General features: G+C 41.6%; 1 protein-coding gene across 1 annotated transcript; it reads right to left on the reverse strand.

Moving 5' to 3' along the window:
• Positions 1 to 4,338: 4,338 nt before the first annotated feature.
• ARPC3 (actin related protein 2/3 complex subunit 3) lies at positions 4,339 to 15,238 on the reverse strand. Its single transcript, XM_012782316.2, has 7 exons — positions 15,116 to 15,238; positions 12,507 to 12,606; positions 8,574 to 8,650; positions 6,568 to 6,636; positions 5,602 to 5,728; positions 5,157 to 5,251; positions 4,339 to 4,646 (listed from the first exon to the last, which is right to left on the reverse strand). The coding sequence occupies exons 1-7, from the start codon at positions 15,119 to 15,121 to the stop codon at positions 4,584 to 4,586; spliced, it is 537 nt and encodes a 178-aa protein (XP_012637770.1). The 5' UTR covers positions 15,122 to 15,238; the 3' UTR covers positions 4,339 to 4,583.
• Positions 15,239 to 16,910: the final 1,672 nt, after the last annotated feature.

A 16,910-nucleotide genomic window follows, 5' to 3' on the forward strand; every position in this document is an offset into this window, starting at 1 on the left:
GGTCTCAAATTCCTGGCTGCTAGTGACCCTTCCACCTCGGTCTCCCAAAGCGCTGAAATTACAGGGGTGAGCCACTGCACCTGGCCTCTTTTTTTAAAAAGTATTTTTTCCCCTGGTTATCAAGGTAACTTGATGTACAACTCAGAATGTACAGTCCCTGTAATCTCTCCTGCACCGAGATAATCACTGTTAACAGTTTGGTGTATGGAGTACATACAGTTAAACAAGAATGGGATCATACTATAATACTCAAGAGGCTGAGGCAGGAGGCCATTTGAGGCCAGCAGTTCAAGACTATAATCATACCTGTGAGTAGCCACTGTCCTCAATTTTTTTTATTCAATGATATATCCTAAGAAATCCTTCTGTGACAGAACAGGTAAGATTATTGTTTTTAATGGTCAGATCATATTTAATTTTATGGCTGTATTATAATTTATTTAATTCCTAATTGAAAGATGGCTTAATTCTTTTTAGGGGTGAGGGAGGTGGGCACGTGTACGTTTTCCCAGCATTCAACAATGATTGAAGTTGAGTTGCTGGATCAAAAGGAATGAACATTTAAGAATCAGGTAACTGTTATTAAATTGCCTTCTCTAAAAAATTGTACCTTGTAATAATCTTTTTTAATGTCAGCCTTACATTTTTTTTTTTTTTTTTTTTGAGACAGTCTCACTTTGTTGCCCAGGCTAGAGTGAGTGCCGTGGTGTCAGCCTGGCTCACAGCAACCTCAAACTCCTGGGCTCAGCGATCCTACTGCCTCAGCGATCCTACTGCCTCAGCCTCCCGAGTAGCTGGGACTACAGGCATGCGCCACCATGCCCGGCTAATTTTTTGTATATATATTTTTAGTTGGTCAATTAATTTATTTCTATTTTTGGTAGAGACGGGGTCTCACTCAGGCTGGTTTCGAACTCCTGACCTTGAGCAATCCGCCCACCTCGGCCTCCCAAAGTGCTAGGATTACAGGCGTGAGCCACCGCGACCAGCCTAGCATTACATTTTGATTAAGCTATATTTTTAAATCTATTATGCTATACTTCACATATAATTTATTCTAAATCCTTTGAAAATTGTTTTCTCATATATATTAAAAACAAAACTGAACAAAATACCTATCATTTTAAAGACACTGGAAGCCAGGTGCCCAGCTCCTATGGCCTGTGCGCCCCCTGTTGGCACTGAATGAAACAGGTCCCAGAGTAAGTTGGTTTTCCATCCACAATTTTTTCAAAAAACACATTTGTTAAAAACAAATCCTTAATCTTGAAATGAATCACTGTGGATTTCTTTCCTTCTTTCTTTTTGATATGTCTGAGTCTGCAGCAAAAGTTCGAACCTGGCCGGGTGCAGTGTCATCCTTGTAATCCTAGCATTCTGGGAGACAGAGGTGGGAGGATAGCTTAAACTCAGGAGTTCAAGACCCGTCTCTACTAAAAATAAAAAAATTAGCTGGGTGTGGTGGCGCCTGCCTGTAGTCCCAGCTACTCAGAAGGCTGAGGCAGGAGGGCCACTTCAGCCCAGGAGACTGAGGCTGCAGTGAACTATGATGATGCCACACTGCCCTGAAGCTGGGGCAACAGAGCAAGACTGTCTCAAAAAAAAAAAAAGTTCCAACCCAAACACCCAAAACCTGATTTTAGATTAAGAATTTTAACTAAAAAGTAAAAAACCCCAGCTAGATCAGGGAATGGTGGCACATGCCTGTAATCCCAGCTACTCAGGAGGCTGAGGTGGGAGGCCTCAAAGGCTATAATCACACCTGTGAATAGCCACTGCACTCCAGCCTGGGCAACATAGCAAGATTTGGCCTTTAAAAAAATTAAAAAAACAAACCCACAAACAATCCAACAACAATTCTCTTTTGGCTTCGAGATGGCTGCTCCTTTTTCCATGTCCTTTGGCACTGAGACTTCCAGGACACTATCTTAGACCTGTCACAGGACCTGATGCACAGGGTTTAACTGTTATCTATGGGGTAAGACTTTACATATCCATACTTTTGAGTATGTGAACTGTTTGTACTCAACTAGTCCATAACGCTGGCCTTCAGTGAACAGGGTCTCAAGAGCATTTAACTTACACATTAAAATTACATATTCACCCATAAAACCAAAGTGGAAATACTCTGGTCACTCAAGTAATATTGTAAAGCTCCAGTTTTAATAAAAAATTAAACTTAGTTCTGCTCCTATATGGTCTTCCCTTTGTCCTTAATAACACAACACAAATAATGAAGGTGGCAGCAACATGCCCAGTTAAAATGTCTCCTTTTCCAGACTCCCTTCTAGCTAGAGGCCTGTAAGACACAAGAACAAGTCTCTGGGCAAGATTTCCGAGCACAGTTATTTCCAGGCAGTACTCAGCTGCTACCCCCTTCAGCGTCTTGCTTTCCCCCTCTTGTTCCTGCCACACCTAGAGATATAGGAGCCATCTTGACACCATGAGGATAAGAGCCACATGCAAAGCAGGGTGGAGAGGAAAAGAGGAAGAGCCTGGGTTCCCAGTGACATCCTTAAGTGGCTCCATCCTGGGACTACTTCTAGATCGAAAGACAAAATCCCCAAGGCACTCTTTTTGTACTTGTGACCAAATATAATCCTAACATAGATACTAAAACAATTGTCTCTTAAAAGCCAGACACATAAACATCCAACATAGATGGCACTGCAATCAAACTTTATGTCCAAATGGCTCAAGGCACTTCCTAAAATATCTAAGTTTCCACTTTAATATACCAGTAAATATGTGGTCCCATAAATTTTTGGAAGAACTCCCATAATAGCTACTTGTGTGAGCCAAATAAAGAAAATGTTTTATTATTTTATTCAAAAAACTTTTTGAGAGACAGGTTCTCTGTCGTCCAGGCTAGAGTGTAGTAGTGTAATCAGAGCTCACTATAACCTCAAACTCCTGGGCTCAAACGATATTCTTTTCTTAGCCTTCCATGTAGCTGGGACTATAGACACATGGCACCATCCCTGGCTATTATTTTTTCTATTTTTTAAGAGACTGACATCTCATTATGTTGCCCTGGCTGGTCTTGAACCCCTGGCCTCAAGTGATCCCACCTCAGCCTTCCAAGTTACCGGAATTATAGGTGTGAGCCACCATGCCGAGCATCAACTGACTTTTGACAAGGAAGTCAAGCCAGACCCAAAAGCCACATAATGTATTGTTCTATTTATATGACTTATCCCAAATAAGCAAATCTATTTTTCAGAAAGTAGGTTAGTAATAGCAGGAGGGCTGGGAGGGGAAGTGGGGTTGGGAAAGAATGGGGGGTGTCTGCTAAAAAGTACATCTTTTGGGCCGGGCACGGTGGCTCACGCCTGTAATCCTAGCACTCTGGGAGGCCGAGGCAGGTGGATTGCTCAAGGTCAGGAGTTAGGCTGATGCCATGGCACTCACTCTAGCCTGGGCAACAAAGCGAGACTCTGTCTTAAAAAAAAAAAAAAAAATGGCCGGGCGCGGTGGCTCACGCCTGTAGTACTAGCTCTCTGGGAGGCCGAGGCGGGCGGATTGCTCCAGTTCAGGAGTTCGAAACCAGCCTGAGCAAGAGCGAGACCCCGTCTCTACTATAAATGGAAAGAAATTAATTGGCCAACTAAAAATATATACAAAAAATTAGCCAGGCATTGTGGCGCATGCCTGTAGTCCCAGCTACTCGGGAGGCTGAGGCAGGAGGATTGCTTGAGTCCAGGAGTTTGAGGTTGCTGTGAGCTAGGCTGACGCCACGGCACTCACTCTAGCTTGGGCAACAAAGCAAGACTCTGTCTCAAAAAAAAAAAAAAAAAAAAAAAAAAGAAAGAGTACATCTTTTGGGGGTGATAAAAATGCTTTGGAATTTAGGGATGATGGTTACAAAACTTGTATATACTAAAAAGAGTGAATTGTACACTTTATTTATTTATTTTTTTTGAGACAGAGTCTTGCTTTGTTGCCCAGGCTAGAGTGAGTGCCGTGGCATCAGCCTAGCTCACAGCAACCTTAAACTCCTGGGTTCAAGCGATCCTGCTGCCTCAGCCACCCAAGTAGCTGAGACTACAGGCATGCACCACCATACCCAGCTAATTTTTTCTATATATATTAGTTGGCCAATTAATTTCTTTCTATTTATAGTAGAGACGGGGTCTAGCTCTTGCTCAGGCTGATTTAGAACTCCTGACCTTGAGCTATCCGCCCGCTTCGGCCTCCCAGAGTGCTAGGATTACAGGCGTGAGCCACCAAGCCCAGCCTTGAATTGTACACTTTAAATGGGTATTATGGTATGTGATTTTTATCTCAAAAACAATTTTAAGTGACTAAGATAGGCAATAAAGTTTTTCTGATATGGAATGTTAGAAAATTTTTTTTATTACTTATCTGTATTAAGCACCAGCTTAATACTGCAGAAAACTTCTGTCACCATTGACAACGTGCTCTCCCCTCCCCCACCCGAATTCTTAACCAAAAGCCTTTAAGTACAGACTTGCTCTTCTCTCTTCTGTATAAAACTTTATGAAATAAAAGTGAAAGACTGTGTACATCTCGCTGGAAAATGCTGCCCAGGGCTCTGGCAATGGTGGCTGTCCGGGCTCCCTTCACTGTCCAGGTCCTGAAAGACTCTTGTTCATGAACTGTCTCTTCACAAAGCAAGTCCACCACTAATGAGGGGAGATGACACAGAACGAACAGTGGGGGTCAAATCACAATGCAATTTGAAGGCAAAGTCAGAATTCATTTAATAACAAAATTTAATATTAGTCTGGCATCTCTTACATTATAAACTCCTCCAAGGCACATATAAAAAACTTAGAGGTCACTCAAAATGGTAATAGTATTAATGTAATACATACAAGGTATCTCACACAAAACACCTGTTCTATGGGTTTACAACACTCTAGCCTAAGAATACACAACTAAAATTTTATTATATACAATTCATTATTCAGTGTGACTCAGTGAACTCCCATTACACTCTGGGCACATACTCAAAGCCAAGCAACACTGTAACACAGAAACTAAAAAATACTTAGTTTAAAATATTTAGAGTAATAAAAAATATTCTTGCAATGGAAGACCTTCGTGTATTTAATGGTGGCTACAGGATAAAAGGTGATTTTACAGGATAAAAAGTGATTTACCAATTAAATAGGCAAAAAAGAAGGTCTTACCTTGCTGGGTTTATCATTCTGAGGGTCGAAAACTTTCTCACAAAGCCTCAGTCCAGTCTCTTGTCTTAGCTGTTGTAAATAGGCTCTCATCACTTCTAAAATAGAATAAAAAAAAACTGTATTTAAAAATATATCCCAAATGTTCTGGTTGCAGGTCTGGACACTGACCTTATCAATACATTTTTATGCATTTGAACAGGATAAGAAATAGAAATGACAGTCCAAATGGTTTTATAACTATATTCATTTTGGTTCAAAAGATTCTCTTCGTGTTACAATCATTGCCGAGAACCTTCTGTGAAAGTGACTAGTTAGGTAATGTACTTATGAATGATTGCACTCTCCATCTGTGTGTCAGTCAAGGCGAGAAAAGGAGGTGGGCACAAAGTCAAATGGAGAAAATCTTCTTGTGCCAGGAAAGAAAGGATGGAGACCCTGTTCTTACCATCTTCCTGTTTGTTTGCAGGTTTGGCATAAATTGCATTAAGTGGAAAACCAGGCTCTCCAGGAATAGGAAAATTAGTGATTCCCAGTGTATACATTTCTTTCTCGCCTTGGCTTTTGGAATTGCACTAAAAAAAAATAAAAAATAAAAAAAAATTACACACACACATATTTTACAGGGAAAGGAATAATAATATTTAAATTGCAAATTTTTAATATAAGTATTAGTAACTAAGGCTGGGGTAAAACATTTTTGGTGCCCAAATCTGCAATCAATAAAGCCTGTGAGCCCCTTCTCATAACAATGTTTCAAATGATAAAAACAAATAGAATTAAGAGAAACCAATTATAGCAAAATACAATAATTAAAATATTAAAAACCAATTTATGACACAGTCACACATGTGTACTATGTGTGACTGAATAGTACGATTTAGCAGTGCGCCTAATAACCGATTTTAGAGTAGTGGTGTGTACAGACGAAATTTCAAAATATCTTCTAATGTAATTAAAAATACCATGAATTCCTCTGCAGAAAAGTCACAGGTGTTATTATTAATACTGTGGGTTGTTGTCTACATAAATAACTGAAATAAATGCTAAATTTCAGTTAGAAGTTAACTGAAGGAAAAATACATTTTTTTTCCCACTCAAGTTCATGGACCCTTGAATTATATCCTTGGATCCTAGGTAAGAACCCCTGAGTTAGGGGCTTAAAAGGAATTGTCAAGATTTCTGTCTCAAAAAAATACACGCAAAGCCTTAAAACAGCAATACCTTTATCTTTGTGCTAGTCAACTACACCATGAATTCAGAGAACCGTGTTCATATTTTCCTCCAAAGTCCACGCTCTGAGAGGAAATATTTTCTATTTATTCTTAGAGTCTCAAGAAATCCAGATGGCTAGGAAGGTAAATACTCATCAGTAACTTGCTTTCTTGATATATGATCATCCAAGTTTAATTACCTTTTGGAGTTTCTTTAGACACTCAGAAATGTAGAGAGTTATATATATCAAGGTCCTATCAGCTTCATTCTATAGGGAGGAGAAGAAAACTTAAAAACGGTGCTCATCGAAACATAACAATCATATACAATGAATGAAATTCAATCTTTATCTTTTGATTATCTACTGGAAACTAAGATATAGCACAGCTACTATAGCATCAAAAATTCCCATTCTCCAAATGCACAATCTTCTCAAACTCCTCTTCTGTCCCTGGCTCCAGTGAGGAGCCACCAGCTTCCACCCTGAGCTGTGCGGGAACTCCCCTGGCTCTGGGTTCCTGAGGGGCTGTGCCAACAGCCCCTCACTCTGTGTAGGAAGGAGAATTAACAAAGCTGCCTGGAAAGCCTGAGGCACACCATATGCTTGGCTAATTTTTAAAAACCCTTTCATTTCACGATCTCTGCCGAGAACAAAAACATTCATTACTCAAAAGGAGGAAGCAATTATTTCACATGTGACTGTAAAGAGCTCCATAAGCCCAGCGCCTTGACCTCACAAAAGAAAGATGTGGAGAAGATGAATGAATGTTGACCAGATGTGGCATGAACTTCAGGTCAAATTTTACATAGATTTATAAGCAAAAAGCCCTAAAAAAACCTATACATTTCTTATTTCTTAAGACATTATCATATATGAGAAAGAATGAAATGTGGCAGAATTGTAATATTTATCTACACCTATAACACTTGGTAGACCACACATTAGATACAGAAAATACTCTGTTAACAGCACAGAATAGGCCGTGCCTGGTGGCTCACGCCTGTAATCCCAGCACTCTGGGAGACCGAGGTGGGTGGATCGTTTGAGGTCAGGAGTTCAAGACCAGCCTGAGCAAGAGCGAGACTCGTCTCTACTAAAAATAGAAAGAAATTCATTGGCCAACTAAAAATATATATAGAAAAAAAAATGAGCCAGACATGGTGGCGCATGCCTGTAGTCCCAGCTACTCAGGAGGATGAGGCAGGAGGATCACTTGAGCCTAGGAATTTGAGGTTTCTGTAAGGGAGGATGACACCATAGCACTCTAGCCCGGGAAGGAGAATGAGACTGTCTCAAACTTCCCCCCCCACAAAAAAAAAACCAGCACAGAATATTTAGACAACAATTTGTGCACCAAGAGTCTACAAATAAAGATTTCACACCCTGTCTGATCCCAAAAGGTCAAAGTTTGGCAAGGAGAGGTTGAAATTGTGTATTTTAGAATATTATCGAGAAAATTCGTTGACATTCCTTATAACTTGTTCACAGGAGTGCAGAGAACTTTTCTGGTTTTCATTTTCCCCTCTCCTTTTCTGCCACCCACTTCTACCTTCCCCATGACCACCTGCGTCACATGAGCTACAGCAGAAAGGAAGAAAAGGCAGTTCAGGGAAGGATTGGGGTCATTCAAGGTTATTTCTCCATTTCAGGTCCAGGACACAGAAGTACGTTTAAAAAATAAAAATAACACAACATGTAGGGTTTTTGGGTTGTGTATTAGTCCCAAACAAAACACAGGGCTGGCACATAATAGGTGCTGCTTAATTAATGTTGAATAAATAAAGATGTATCAAGACCAGGAGTTGGCAAACTTTCTCTGTAAGGGCAGAGAGTAAATATTTTAGGCTTTGTGGGCCATACAGTCTTTGTCACAATTACTTAATTCTGCTGTTGTGGTGTGAAAGCAGCCGTAGATAACATATAAACAAATGGTTGTGGCTGTGTTCCAATAAAACTTTATTTACAAAAAGAAGTGGTGGGCTAGATTTGGCCCTCAGGCTATGGTTTACCAACCCTCAGTGCAGACTTTGGAGAAAAAAAGATAGAAAGTAATATTTATACAGAGTCACCATTAGGCACTGTTTTGAATTTAAAAATCACAACCTCGTATCATTTTATTTTATCCTCACAGCAAACACTGACTGCAAGGTAGATATTGTCCCCATAAGAAATCTAAGTTATATTTTAAAAGCTCTATAATTTACCTTAATTTCATAGTTTTTGAAGAAGACATTGGCCTTGAAGTAATAGATGGCTTCATCCACAATATCCGTATCTTTTGCTAAGCAGGACACAAGGGGAAGGAGAAAGAGAACATTAGCCCAGTGCAAAAAATATGAAAGTTATAAGAAAAAAATTCCACCCAGGCTCGGTGGCTCACACTTTGGAAGGCCAAGGTGTGGGGACTGTTTGAGGCCAGGAGTTTGAGACCAGCCTGGGCAACATATCAAGAACTGGTCTCACATGTGGTATTGGCACAGACATTTGCTGCGCTTGAACTGAGACAGTCTGCACAGGTGTGGTTGACCATGCTAAAAGGTTAGCCTAGTTTTGGGTTGCACCCGCTCCTACCCCCAGGTATTTTAGTAGACATGGCCTTTGCACTCTGAGGGGTCTCTCCCATTGCACCAAATAAGGCATGTCTCCTATCCCACAGCCAGCCTTTGCACACCTCCGAGTTGTGCTCATTGCACGAGGATAGGTGGTTGCTGGTGAAAGTGAGGCTCTGCAACCTTGATCGCACGGTCGAAGGACGGTGCTGAACGGTTGCTCAGCTCTCATTAAATTAATAAAACAGGGGGAGATGTGGGGCGCGGTGTCAACACCATTACAAGTTGGCGCCTGTTTTCGGCTTTGCCTAGAGCAGCTAACAAGTTCAGCGCACGCACAATTGTCGGTTGCCCTGTGGCGCAAGCATGCAAACAAAGGGTCCTGATATGGACTAATGCTTTGGTGGCTCGACAGCTGAGCGGCCTATCCCAGCTTAGGGGTTGTGCTTCTAGGGTTTATAGCAGCCTGCGCGCTGCCGGGCTGGGTCTTCCGCATCATGTAAGTCTAAAGGGAACCCCATTAAAGCACTGTCAGAAGAAAAAAAAAAAAAAAGAACTGGTCTCACACACAGGAACTACATTAATTGAGTATTGGGCAGGTGGGAGGGGGAGGGGGCAGGTATATACATACATAATGAGTGAGATATGCACTGTCTAGGGGATGGTCATGCTTGAAGCTCAGACTTGTGGGGGGTGGAGGTTGCTCAGACTTGTGGGGGGTGGAGGCATTATTTGAAACCTTAAAATTTGTACCCCCATAATATACTGCAATTAAAAAAAAAAAGAACTGGTCTCTACAAAAAATGGTGGCATGTGTTTCTAGTTTCAGCTACTTGGGAGGCTGAGGCAGGAGGATCACTTGAGCCAAAAAATTTGATGTTACGGTGAGCTACGATCAAGGCGATATTCTAGCCTGGGCAATAAAGTGAGACCCTGTTTTTTTGTGTTTTTTTTTCTAAAGAAGAAAAAAATCCAATCCAAGCTCAACTGCCAAGAGTTCTTAAGTTGGATAAAATGAAATGAAGCTACTGAAATATAAAGTCTTTAGAAACAAATTCTAGAAAAATAAGTATATGGTTTATTTTTATAGCTTTATTGTGTTTTACAGCTTTATTGTTTTTGTAAAAATTATACATGTGCCTTAGAAAAAGAAATTCAATCCACACACACAAAATTTTAATTGTTACCCTAAATGCCACTACCCAGATATAACTATTATTAAAACCTGGTGGAAAAAAAAAAACAACAAAAAACAAAAACCTGGTGAACATCATTCGAGACCTCTCTCCATGTATTTATAGACTGAGACATACATAGACTAACAAAATGCTTTTTCTTAAAAACTATTCAATATAATTTTATTTGAACTTATATACTGTAGTTCCAGGGGAAAAAAGTCTCGATTATTTAGGAACATGTTGGGGTTCAGATAGATATTTTTCTTTTTATAAAAACTATGACTTAAAATATACTTGTACCAGCTGTTCTAGGTGGTTATAGACTGAGAAAAGCCAGAAATACTGTCTTGACAAAGACAGATCTCATTACATAATTTCTCTGGCAATTTTTGTTTCCTTTTTTTAATTTTAAAAAGGTCAAAATCCCAGGGTCTTGATATCCGGCAGCTGGTTTCAGCAATGCTGAGACAGTTATTTATATTTCTTGTCCATGACTGCTATCCCCTCTCACGCAGCAGAAATGCAAAGTAACTCTGAAGTTTTAGTACTCTGCAATTCAGCTGTCTTCACCCCAGCTCAAGAATTTCAACGGAACTGTAACTCTAGACTTGTGTTCCTTGCAATCTATTTTCTTATCTGTGAACAGAAAACTTCCTCAGAGGATTCTATAGTGTTTACAAAAACCAGCTAGTTTTTCTAAATGCAAAGATGGGAGGCGGTGGAGGCCATAGGATTCAGAACCTAAAAGTACTTGGCACACAAAAGACATTCAGAAGATACCTACTGAATATAAATGATTTGATTAATGCTAAGTTATTCAGTTCACAGCACAGACTTCCATTCCAATTCAGTTTTAATCAAGTCCCCTGGGGAACAGCAACAAGGTCATTCCTTGTGTATAGAAACCATAAAGATCTGGTTTCTTAGGGTATCATTCTTCCTCTGGGACTCAAAAATTGCAAAAGTGGTAATCAGATTTATTCCATCCTTACTCAACTGCATCTTATGATATACTACATAGTATTTATAATCATCTGAAAGCAATCTTCACAAGGAATCTGGACCAACACTGATTGTTATTCTTTCTTTGCACTGTAATTTTCTTTTTTTTGGAAACAGGGTCTCACTCTGTCACCCAGGCTGGAGTGCAGTGGCCTAATCATATTTCACTGCAACCTCAAACCCCTGGGATCATGCAATCCTCCTGCCTCAGCCTCCCAAGTATCTGGGACTACAGGTGTGTGACACCACACCTGGCAATTATTTTTCTAAAATTTTTTAGGGACAGGGTCTCACTATGTTGCCCAGGCTGGTCTCAAACTCCTGTCCTCAAGCAATCCTCCAGACTCAGCCTCCCAAAGTGTTGGGATTACAAGCCTGAGCCACCACGCCTGGCCATGTAATTCTTTTTTTTTTTTTTTTTTTTTTGGCCATGTAATTCTTATGTTATTTTTCTTCCTTCCCAGTCTCTTTTTTCATCTGATCCTTTTTCTCATAATCAAGTAAAGACTGTAGTGACTCACCAAATTTATTAAGTTTATTGAGCTTTCAACTGGTGTTGAAAACAAAATTAAATTAAGAAGAGGTCAGGTCAAACAGTCTGGCAGAGGAAAGGAGACAGGACCAGCACAGCATTGGTAATTGTAACCATGGTCTTGGAAACAGTGACTGGAACTCGGTTCAGACCCTTGCTGGGTGCAGGGAAACTATATCTAATACAAATTACAGTGTTGGCAAAACATCTCAGAATGTGTCAGAAGAGTCTCTGGCAGTGTCTGAAAAAGAATGGGGCTTTCTGAACAGTAAAATGTATTTCCAAAAGCAGAGTACAAAAAAAAAAAAAAAAGCAAGCAAAGAAATTTAGAAAAGTGAGAATAGAAATGAGTAATGTCCGATAGTGTACTCAAGATTTAAGACTGAGGTACTGCTAAAAATGAATATCCGGAAGAATGGATAGAAAACAGATTTAGATGGGGAAGAAATAAAATATTTTTGTTTGCGTTTTCCAGCTTGATGACAGAGAAAGGATGAGACACAGCATTCTACAATGGCAGCAGCAGATTAGTTTCAAATAACTGATAATAATTACAGGAATAATGTCCAGAATTAAGCACATATCCTCTCTCATCACAATAAAATATCTTGGAGAGATTAAAGCATTAATACGGTTTCCTATTTTTTCTTTTTATTAGTCCCAAGTATTCTGAGTTTCAAGAATTTCCTACTAAATGCAACATAAAACCATGATCTTGAAAGGTCTAGAATGTAATATCTATCAAGCAGAATTTTTGAGCAATTACAAGAGCAATCTGAGACAGAAGACTGAGTGAAGAAATTCTCTGATTTGATAATATCAGAGGGTTGCTGGACATTTCATACCAAAATTTGAAAATAATGGGTTTACACTTACTCTCTCTGGGGGCAGGTCCTTTGAACTGACTTCTGATAGGTAACAGTGCCATGTTTCCAATGAGTTTGGTGTCAGGGTCCATGAGAGAAGAGTGGTAAGCCTGCAGAGGCAAGGCAGGAAAGAATATAGAAGCAGAAATACAGCAAATGTCATCGGCGCAGACAGCTACATTCCCCCAAAGGAAAAAAAGAGTAACCCACCCGAGATTAACTAGGGGAGAGAGAGGAAGCAATGGTAGCAGCAACATGCTGGAGCTGCCTCTTTCTGGCTCACCAATTGTTAAATTTTGATGAATTTTGCAAACTGGTTGTTAAACACAGCCATTCTAAAAAATTATATAAACTTACAGTTAAACTATATTAAAAACAAAGGTAGGCCGGGCGCGGTGGCTCACGACTGTAATCCTAGCACTCTGGGAGGGCGAGGCGGGTGGATTGCTCCAGGTCAGGAGTTCGAAACCAGCCTGAGCAAGAGTGAGACCCCGTCTCTACTATAAATAGAAAGAAATTAATTGGCCAACTAATATATAGAGAAAAAAATCAGCCGGGCATGGTGGCGCAATGCCTGTAGTCCCAGCTACTCGGGAGGCTGAGGCAGAAGGATTGCTTGAGCCCAGGAGTTTGAGGTTGCTGTGAGCCAGGCTGACGCCATGGCATTCACTCTAGCCTGGGCAACAAAGCGAAACTCTGTCTCAAAAAAAAAACACCCAAAAAACAAAAAAGAACAAAAAAAAAAACAAAGGTAATGAGTACACATCACTTTCTAAATTTTTAATATTACATTTTACTGTTGTTTATGTTCTTAAGGTTATGAGAGAGGAAATACTATTAATGGGGTGCTATGGGGCATCTCTTCCAATTCCATGTTCAGTGACATCACACTGGTACCTGGTGGGAGTATCTGCACTACAGAAAGGCAGACGCCATATAAATCAGGGTACCGACCCTCCAGGTAAACCAGGACCCAAGCACGAGCTTTTCAGCTCTGCTACTTCCTGGCTTTATGTCTTTGACTAAGACATTACTTTTCTTCTCTTAGCCTGTTTCCAAATTTGTAAAATGAGGATGTATACTGCCTCAGTAAGTAGGTGTGAGTTAAAGGACGGGGGAAAATCACATTTAGGAGAGCAATTTGTATGCTGATTCCTAGTTCTGCTTTTTATAAGACGTCTGGCTCCCTACAAGACAACACTGAGCCCATTCATATATTCATTCATTCATTCACCAAAGGATTGGTAAGCTTTGTGGAAGACACTGTGATATAGTATATATGGACCAGATGGCTCTCCTCCTTGAAGAACTTTCAGGCTAATGGACAAGGAAGACACAAAATAAGTAATCACAAGGTAAGTCCAGGGTGCTCTATGTGCAACTAGAATCAGCAAAGGGCTTTAAAGAGTTTGGGCTTAAAATTTGGCTTTACCACTAGTATGCAACCTTGTGCAAGTTAACTTCTCTGAGCCTCAGCTTCCTGTTCTGCAAAATAGGAAGAATAGCATCTACTTCATAGGGTCCCTGTGAGGATCAAACAGAATATTTTATAAAGTGTGCAGCTCAGGGCCTGCCTGGCACTCCTCAGGAGTCAAATGGTAACTGTGGAATTCATCAGATGTATATCTCTAACTATACCTTGCTCCTTTTCTTCACAAATATCCTTTATGTAAAGCAGCGTCCACCCTCCCCTTCACCAGTTAACTGTCTTGCCATTCATCTCTTTCCTCCATAACATTTGTCACTATCGGAAACTATCTCCTTTATTCATGTTTACGCTTTTATTGTCTTGTCTCCTGATTAAAATATACACCCCTCAAGAGTAGGGATTTGTTGGCCTTGTTCACTGTTGCAATAGTGCTCCGCTGTAGATGTTCAGTAATGTTTGCTGAATGTGATCACGTCACTGAACCACCTTTTTCCTAATCTGCAAGATGGAGACCATGAATGGTGATAAATCTCCCTCACAGCTCGGCTGTCAGAAATTAAGGACAACCAGACAACCATCAATTTTTACTCTCACTCAGATGCACACGAAAACTGAAACATTTGGAAGTCAGACGCTGACTTTGACTCTGAGGGCCCTAAAGCTAGCTGGCTCTGGGGGTGGCCGCCACTGCTGGGGCGACACAGGAGTCCGGGAAGTGGGTTTTGACAGATGACAAACAGCAGGCGGACCCGTCCCCTGGGGCTAAGGAGGAAGTGGGCCCGACAGGAAAAGGAGAAGCTGGACCGTGGACTTGAAAAATGAAAAATAAAAGCGCAGCACTTGGCTTGGCGGCTCTAGTGAGGCTTTGGGAACCCTGCCGGACTCGGGGGAGTAGAAGAGGCGAGAGAAGGGGTTGGGATTGTAGAGAAGGTGCCGGGAGGGGCCGAGGCTGCTTCCTCATCCGCCCTGGGTCCCGGTCCCCGGTCCCCATTCAGCCGCGCTCCCCGCCTCCCCAGGCTGACGGCCCTGGGGCCCCCAGTCCCACATCGACAGGCCCCCTCCCCTCGTCTCGCCCCTTCTCAGGTCCCCGCTGCCTCTCCACCTTTCTCAGCCCGCTTTCTCTTTGCGCACTATTTCCCGCGGTTCTCCCCAGTCCCCGCCGTCTCCCCAGTCCCAGCTCGAACCCTCACCGGCATCTCGGCGGCGCTCGGGTCTCAACCAAATGAGTAGAATCGGATTAGAGCGCGGCGCTTCCGGTCCGGCGGCCCAGGCGGGGTAGGCGGAAGTGAGCCGGAAGGGGAGGGCGAGGAGAGGACGTAGCGCTTCCGGCCTTGCAGTCCAGCGGTAGGCTGCTGCGACTGCGCGGATCTGAGGGCGCGCCGGGCGCTGGACCACTAGGCAGGGCTCTGAGTGTCGCGCATGTGGACTAGCTATGGGTCTCGGCATCAGAAAATCTCAGGGATCAATCAACTCGTTTTTTTTCCCCAAAGATCGCCTTTCCAGTGAAGCATTCCCTGGTCGTACTATTTAAAATTCAACCCCACTTCAGCCCCCTGCCTTGTCCTTCTCTCCCGCTTTTTTCCTTTAGTTCCTATGATTAATCTATTACTAGAAAGCACCTTCTAGTAAAAGTCAAGTTCATTGCTGCCTCAGAGCCATTTCTTCTGCCAGTTCCTCAGCCTGGAATACTCTGACCCATGTTCCCACATCTGAATTCTCACATAGGTCTCTGGCCAAATGGCACCTTTAAAGGCCAGTACTTTTTTGACCAAGAGCCCAAAGTAGCCCCTTACGTCACTTTCCATCTAATCTGTTTTCTTCCCATCCCTTGTCAGGTTTCCTTGCTTGGGGAGTCTCACAGGCCAGCATGGCAGCCCCATGCAAGTAAGGCTTTGTTCGCCCTGAGCATCCCCATCCTAGTCCCAGTGCCTGTCATGCACAGAACCTCGGTAAATCTGTGCGAAATATGAAGAGTCATGGCAACCTCACCTGTGAGACTGAAATCCTTGGGGATTGAAACTGTCAGATTCACCTTTGAAACCCCAGTATCCAGAGGGGAAAGGGCCCTCACTTCTTTCCTACAGGCACATACCAGAGTCTCCGGAAGCTAATGAAGGGAGGTACATAAGGAGTAGTAAACAGGGGAAGTAAAAGTTGCCTCTTCTTTCTTTTCCCATGTGATAATAAAGTTTCTAAGAATCAGCGACACTGGGAGATCAGGGTGTTTCCATACTTACCATACTCTAAGGGTCACAGGAAAGTCCTCTACCAGCCCAGCACATCCCCATGTTGCCTACTCTGATTGGCCCTGTGAGAATAGCTCACACCAATGCACCATGGTATAGATATCCAACTCTTCCCCCTAGCCTGGACCCCCAGGCACAAGCTACCACTGATCCCTACGGGTCCTTACATTTTGCTTCTTTAACTAAAATGGATCAAATTTAACACTGTAGGTGTACTTCTGCTATCTAGGCCCAAGAATAATTAAAAATTTAACCTGAGTTGCAGATTTTCTATATGGGCTTAATTTGTATCAGCTGGAAAATCTGTCACCAGATAACCAACGGAGGCTGGGCCTGTTGTGAGGATTAAATGAAAGATTATGCAAAATGATTCTTAGCATAATGCCTTAATATATAAGATTCAGCCTTGCCTTAGTAGGGCCTGGACCATGACGGGTGCTAGTGGACAGACTACACTATTCCCTGGGGCCTGCTTTCATTCCCAACACAAATGAACCTAGAAATACTGAACAATTCAATCAATGTGGCAAGAAGTTACAAAGAAAAATTATGTCTTTTGTATTTTTGTATTTGTTATTATTAAAGGAATATAGACATTTTTAAATGATCAGGTACTATAAATTGCATTCCTAAAAATAATCACTGCCTACTGACACTTGGGGAGATTTATTCATTCAAAAATTTGCTGAGTATTTAAAATTCTGCCTGGAAAATAAGAGTGTAATGAAATGTTAGGGCT

Source organism: Microcebus murinus, chromosome 22, assembly GCF_040939455.1.
Source record: "Microcebus murinus isolate Inina chromosome 22, M.murinus_Inina_mat1.0, whole genome shotgun sequence".
NCBI lineage: Eukaryota > Metazoa > Chordata > Mammalia > Primates > Cheirogaleidae > Microcebus > Microcebus murinus.